Source organism: Lithobates pipiens, unplaced genomic scaffold (assembly GCF_037356315.1).
Source record: "Lithobates pipiens isolate NorthernLeopardFrog02 unplaced genomic scaffold, aLitPip1_a1.2 Scaffold_8, whole genome shotgun sequence".
Classification (NCBI taxonomy): domain Eukaryota; kingdom Metazoa; phylum Chordata; class Amphibia; order Anura; family Ranidae; genus Lithobates; species Lithobates pipiens.
The window spans coordinates 625,640,425-625,646,920 of record NW_027507903.1 but is presented as its reverse complement, the minus strand read 5'-3'; the positions used below and the strand labels follow the sequence as shown (position 1 = coordinate 625,646,920).

General features: G+C 35.8%; 1 protein-coding gene across 1 annotated transcript; it reads right to left on the bottom strand.

Moving 5' to 3' along the window:
• Positions 1–390: 390 nt before the first annotated feature.
• On the bottom strand, positions 391–4,857 carry LOC143963958 (olfactory receptor 5P55-like). The gene is made up of 2 exons (XM_077473683.1): positions 4,764–4,857; positions 391–1,638 (listed from the first exon to the last, which is right to left on the bottom strand). The coding sequence occupies exon 2, from the start codon at positions 1,600–1,602 to the stop codon at positions 682–684; it is 921 nt and encodes a 306-aa protein (XP_077329809.1). The 5' UTR covers positions 1,603–1,638; positions 4,764–4,857; the 3' UTR covers positions 391–681.
• Positions 4,858–6,496: the final 1,639 nt, after the last annotated feature.

The following is a 6,496-nucleotide window of genomic DNA, read 5'->3' as shown; positions in this document are numbered from 1 at the left end:
CTAGGGCTTGGACATATTGAACCACTTCATCAAATTTTGTTATCAAAGCATATGTATTGTTCACCTATTTGAGATATTTCTCCATGGAAGTCCTGAGCAAGCTTCCCAACTTTTGCTCCTGAGCAAGTGACCCAATATTACGGGGCAGTTGGTGCAGGAGGGCTTGCAATTTATCATGCAGCATCTCAGAGATTAATATTGAGTGTTGGGTGGGCAGAGAAACAGCCCCTGAAGCACGTTTCTCTGCCGGAGCTTGAGAATGGGTCAGCGGAAGACAGAGGGTCCGGCTGTGTAATTGAGGCCTGCAGCCTAGACATTAACCGATCCATGCCAGGCCGGAGTGCCGTCTCTGGAGGGGGTGTGCTGCCCAATTTTGCCCATTTGATGCTCTAGGTCGGCAAGAGGTGAAGGAGCTTACTCCCGTGGCTGTAGCAGCAGTGTGTAGCTGACCGGGAGCTGAGGAGAGCTGGCGTTTTCTGACTTTTTGACATTGTTTTGAATATTTTTTTCTGGTTCTTGGACAATCAGTGCCAGCATGGGGAGAAGATGCTTTAAGTGCCTCAGACAGTAGCAATTTCATTTGTTGATACGTTTAACTGTTCCTGGTAAATATTTCTCCAAATCTTAAATTCTTGTAATTTATACATATTTTAATATTTATTAAAATGAATAATCAAAAGGTCAGTGATGAATATTTCTAACAGCCTTTTTCAGATCTTTGTTCCTCAGGCTGTATATAATTGGATTTATCATTGGCGTGACAACAGTATACAGTAATGCTAAGAGCTTATTTAGGGTCTGTGTCTGTCCCCTATTAGGTGCCAAGTAAACACAAACTAGGGTACCATAATAGATGGATACAACAGTCAGATGAGAGCTGCATGTTGAGAATACCTTCTGTCTGCCAGTAATAGATGGGATTTTCAAAATGGTGACTATAATATAAGAATATGATACAAAGATGGTGAAGAATGGGAACACAACAAATATAAAACCCAAAACTGTCACTTCCAAACGAACAGTGGTAGTGTCAGAGCAGGAGAGTTGTATGGTAGGATCAAAATCACAGAAAAAATGATCAATAATATTGGGACCACAAAATTGTAAATTTGATATGGTTAAAGTGTAAGTCAATACTAAAAAAATTCCTAAAATCCAGCATAGGATGACCAGTATCCAGCAAACCTGGTTATTCATTTTTAAGGTATAGTGTAATGGTTTACAGATGGCCAAATATCTGTCCCAACTCATCACTGTCAGAAGAAGATACTCTGAACATTCTACAATAACACAGAACAAAAACTGAGCAAGGCAATCAGAAAGTGTCATGATAGTTTGTTTTGCCAAGACAGTGCTCATCATGTTGGGAAGAATATCAGTTGCCAGTAAGATATCTAATATAGACAGATGGGTGAGGAAGAAGTACATGGGAGAATGAAGGGATTTGTAGTAGGACACCAGTGTGATGATCAGGAGGTTTCCACATATTGTCACACAATAAATCACAAGAAAAATAAAAAACACAAAAAATTTAATACTTTGAGGAACCTGAAATCCTAAGAGGTGGATTTGGGTAATTCTGGTCACATTTCTCCAATCCATGGACTGAAGTTAGAAGATAACAATTATACAAATCAGCTTTGTCAAGTTGATGTATTTGATGATGATGATAATGATTTGAATTCAGGTTGAAAGGAAGGGAGAAAGTAAAGAGTTGTAGTCAATCTCAATTACAAAAGTCTTAACATATTACAGTAATTTTAAAAGTGAAATATTTGTCATATGTATTTGAAATATTTGTATTTGTATATTTGAATTTGTATATTTTGCAGTGTTCATTAAAATAATACCTGCGGCAACATCTCACAATACCTGAGATCCCCTCTATACAGGCTTCACTGGAGGCCTGGCAATCCCTTTTAAGCATACATCCCCAAACAACATTTACAGTCAAGACCCCTTTACCCCTCACGGCCTATGAATACATCATCCCCTCCCTAAAAGTAACTCAATGGACTAACTTGGGATAGTGTGTCTGAAATTCCTGAGGATAAGAGAGCGGGTACATTTGCACATATGCAGATTCACTATTTCCATTCCAAATACCCTACTGAATAGGTAACAATTACTCCTCAGTTTGGAGCTATTTGACTACAAAACAGGTAGTTAAAGGGGGAATTTCATGGTTCTACAATGCCCTTCAATACCCTAAAAGGACCCAGATATCACCATCCTTTCTCAGCTGGGAAAAGGAACTGGGAAATGTGTTCCCTTTGGAAACTTGGACAGCATCCAATAGCAATAGCAGCCAATATGCCTACTCATAGCTTTACCACTACCTATTGCATGCATCATTGGGACAACCTCCTCAAGATTCCTCATAGAGGGTACCTTACGCCATACAAACTAGTAAAAATGTATCCTGACCATTCTCTCCTCTGCTGGCATCATTGCGGTGATATAGGAAATTTGTTTCACATCCTGTGGAGGAGTCCCAATCTCCATAGCTTTTGGAAAGCTATTATGTTATGATTTCACAAATCACAGGTATTCTAACAAAACCCACTCCTGGACTGTTCTTACTTAACCTTCATATAACTAAATTCCCAGTACAGTACTGTACTATTGTTTCACACATTCTGATTAGTGATCACTAAAAAGTGGAAAACTGACCTAGCCCCTGACACCTCGGAAAGTCATCCATAAGACAATGCATAGGGGTAGGGGTGGATGTGGAACAGCTGTGGCCCTACATAGGTACCATCTCAAAAAGAGGATATAAAATCAAGAGTTAAAGTGAGGTAGGGTGGGACTTGTATGTACCTTTGTAGGGTTGAATAAAGATATATGCCACAAATTTAAAAGGTGTATTTAAAATGTATTTTTTGTCTATTGATTAAAAATGTATTGCAGTTATACAGATACAATTATTGTTAATTGGGTCCAGGACGAGCTGATCCTGGTGCGATGAAACAAAAAGTGTGGCCTACGTGTTTTACGGGAAACCCTGCTTTGTCAGGGCCTTAGAACAGCACAAATATAAAAGAGAGCCACTGGACCAGTCTGTCAAGCTTTACAGTTTAAAGGTAAATAAATTCAATTAAAAGACAAGTCATTATTCTATAGTTTGAAAATCTGAAAAGACTCTGAGCCTCCATGACTTGCACCTAGTCTATGAGATACTGCTGGACATCAAATATAAAATAACATCAAAAACTGTACGTAACTTTATCTCAAAAGAAAATTAATTGTTATATAAACTTTGCTATAAGAATATTTGACACAACTGTGAAAACTTTATAAACTCTCAATGTCAATGTTTTGGAAATTGTATTAGTCTTTTATAATATAAAATATTAATATTTGTTAAGATCGATTTATAAATCTGTCAATATTGTATTCTTAGATTACTGAAATATTTCTTTTCTTATTGTAGGCCCTGACGAAGCGGGGTTTCCCGTGAAACGGGTAGGCCATACTTTTTGTTTCATCGCACCAGGATCAGCATGTCCTGGACCCAATTAACAGCAGCTGTATCTGTATATCTGTAATACCTTTTTAATCAATAGATGGAAAATAAAGTTTAAGTACACCTCTTTTAAATTTGTGGCATATATCTTTATTGAAATCCTACAAAGGCACATACAAAGTCCCACCCCACCTCACTTTAACTCTTGATTTTACATCCATAAGGTAAATCTACATTGTCTATATAAGAGAGTGATAGCATTTAATATTATCTCCCTAACCTCCTTCAACTTAAAATGGTTACTATGGATTCAAATTTATTTGAAAGATAACTCACTTTAAAGATATGTATCCTTCTATTGCACTATATCAGGCAAATGGTGTATATTTCTGGTTTCTGATTGAGTTATGATTTAATGTTATGTTCCTGTCCCCTATTGTTCTCAGTTCCCCTTAAGTTTTTGTTGGCCACTGACCCCTCCTTGTTTAACTACAAGTTAATCGGTACCTTGCTTCTGTATAATTCAATTTTGGGATAAACCCTAATCCCATAAGTTAATTTCTAAGAGGTAGCAATTTTATCACATACAATATGGATCTATGTTTTATGAGAAACATAATAGTATTCATTTAGTTCTTGTGTATACTGGAAACTGCACTATAGTGGATAATTCTGTCAATCTTGAACCTTCAAATAGTTTATTGACTATGCAACCTTCGTTGTAATTTAAGCAACTTTCAAAGCATGTAACGGATATTGTTTGACTGTTCAACATGTAAAACTTTCAATAAAAAAATATTGAACTATAAAATAATACCTGGTACTTTCCCACCCTGAGAAAATAAATACTACCAGTCATCACATGGAGTGTATGTAGCCAAAAAGTGGCAAAACAATGGTTCAAGGAAATCAACAGTAGTGAAAAAAAAAAAAAAAAAAACATTCGAAAACAAATAATTAATTATTTTTGTTTATATTACAGCAGGTTTTAGAAAAAAGAAACGTGGAAAGGGCAAAAGCCCAATAAGATTTCAGTTTTCCTGAAAAAAATAAATAAATACATTGTGAATGTGTGATATTAGTTACTGTATTCTGATCTTCTCTGAACAGAAATACAATTAAATTCCATCATGGCAGTTAAAATCAATTACCCAATTTCAATCCTATTAGTAGTAGATCTAAATAATATCAAAAGTCACCTGAAATATCTGTAACATAATATTTACGCAATACTTGACTTTTTCATAATATGCAATTGTTTAAGATTATTATTATTATTTTCTTTTTAACATACCTAGAGGGATGAAAGCACTAGTATTTATTTAAAGCATGTGATATTCAGGATAAACAGCAGTGCAGACAAGATGTTTGTCTACTGAACGATACAGAGGTATTTCTGCATTTATATATAACTAGAATGAATTTATTAATTTATGTGGAAAACTGAGTCTGTAGAGATTAATATATTTTCTTGGGATAAATTATTTTTACCAAATTCTATCTTGATGACCTAAAAATAACTAGAACTAATTACATTGGAGTAATGGGTGTCTGTAGTGCTTATTGTTGTCATCTTGTGATTAATTATTTTTACTACAAAGGCAGTTTTTTCTTTACAAAATGAACCTAGTACACACCTAATACCTAAAGCTAAAATGTTTTGGTAGGTCTCAGATAGAGAAAAGTTAGAAACTCTGTCAGAAAAAGACTTTCGACAAGATCACATGGCATTACATGTTTGAAGTTCTAAAAAATATTGGTCTTCAGAGCTGTATGCTCTCTTGGATTAGAGACATCTACTCTACTCTAAGTACATATGTTAAAGTTATTTATTATTATACAGGATTTATAGAGCACCAACATTTTGCACATGGCTTTACAATATTAGGGCAAACAGTACAGTTATAATACAATATAATACAGGAGGAATCAGAGGGACCTGCTTGTTGAACTTTAACCTCCCTGGCAAGATTCCCGAGTGCGGCTCGGGGTTCAATTTCAGTACCATTAGCGGTAACCCCGAGCCACACTCGGGATTGCATTGCAGGATACTGGTGCAAGTTACCTGCGATGGATCCTCAGGATCCTGCGATGCCCCCCCCCCCCGCTGTGTCTATGGGCTCTGTCCTCCACCCAATGCCTCCATGTTCCGGGCTCTCTTCCCTGCGAGTGTTGCGACACACGTGAGCGGAGCCTTGGGTTAAAATTCCGCATTACATTACTGTATGAAATCATTTCATATCCCTTTTGTCCCTAGTGGTTTGTTCAGTGCCCTGCATGCAGTTTTATATTATATATATACTGTTCTTTCTGCCTGGAAACTGGAGATTTTCCACAGCAACTAAAAAGTGTCCCTTTATGTCAAAAGTGGTTTTAGACCAGCAAGAAAACAGCGATAATAAATTAAAACACTTGCAGAAATCGAGCAATAGTGAATTGTGGGGGAAATTATTTTATTATTATTATTATATTATTATTTTTTATAATTATTTATAGTTATTTATTATATTATCATTTATTATTTAGTGTTTCAAACTTTATCATACCTGGGATATCTACAAGTCTCTTGTTTGGACAGATTTAAGTGTGTTATTCCTAAGAATTACAGGCTTACAATATAAAACACCAAATTTCTATGAAAATAATTGTACCACTTTGAGACTAAAAAATCTGACATAATCATACCGCCAGGGTGGCTAAAGTAAACAAGACTTTATCTTACTGTATTTTTATAAAGAATAGAATCAGGCAAGAGTGTCCACCTAACAATTGAGCCCTTTCTGAGAATAATCAAAACACACCCAGACATCAAAGACTTCTACATAAACTCATGCAAAGAAACTGTGGAGTTGATTTACTAAAACTGGAAAGTGCAGAATCTGGGGTAGCTGTGTATGGTAGCCAATCAGCTTCTAACTTCAGCTTGTTCAAGTAAAGCGGACCTTCAAACATTTTTTCAACTTTCCACCTATTAAATTTTCTGCTTATGTAATTTTAACTTTGGATAGTAAAACCTTTTTTTTCTGC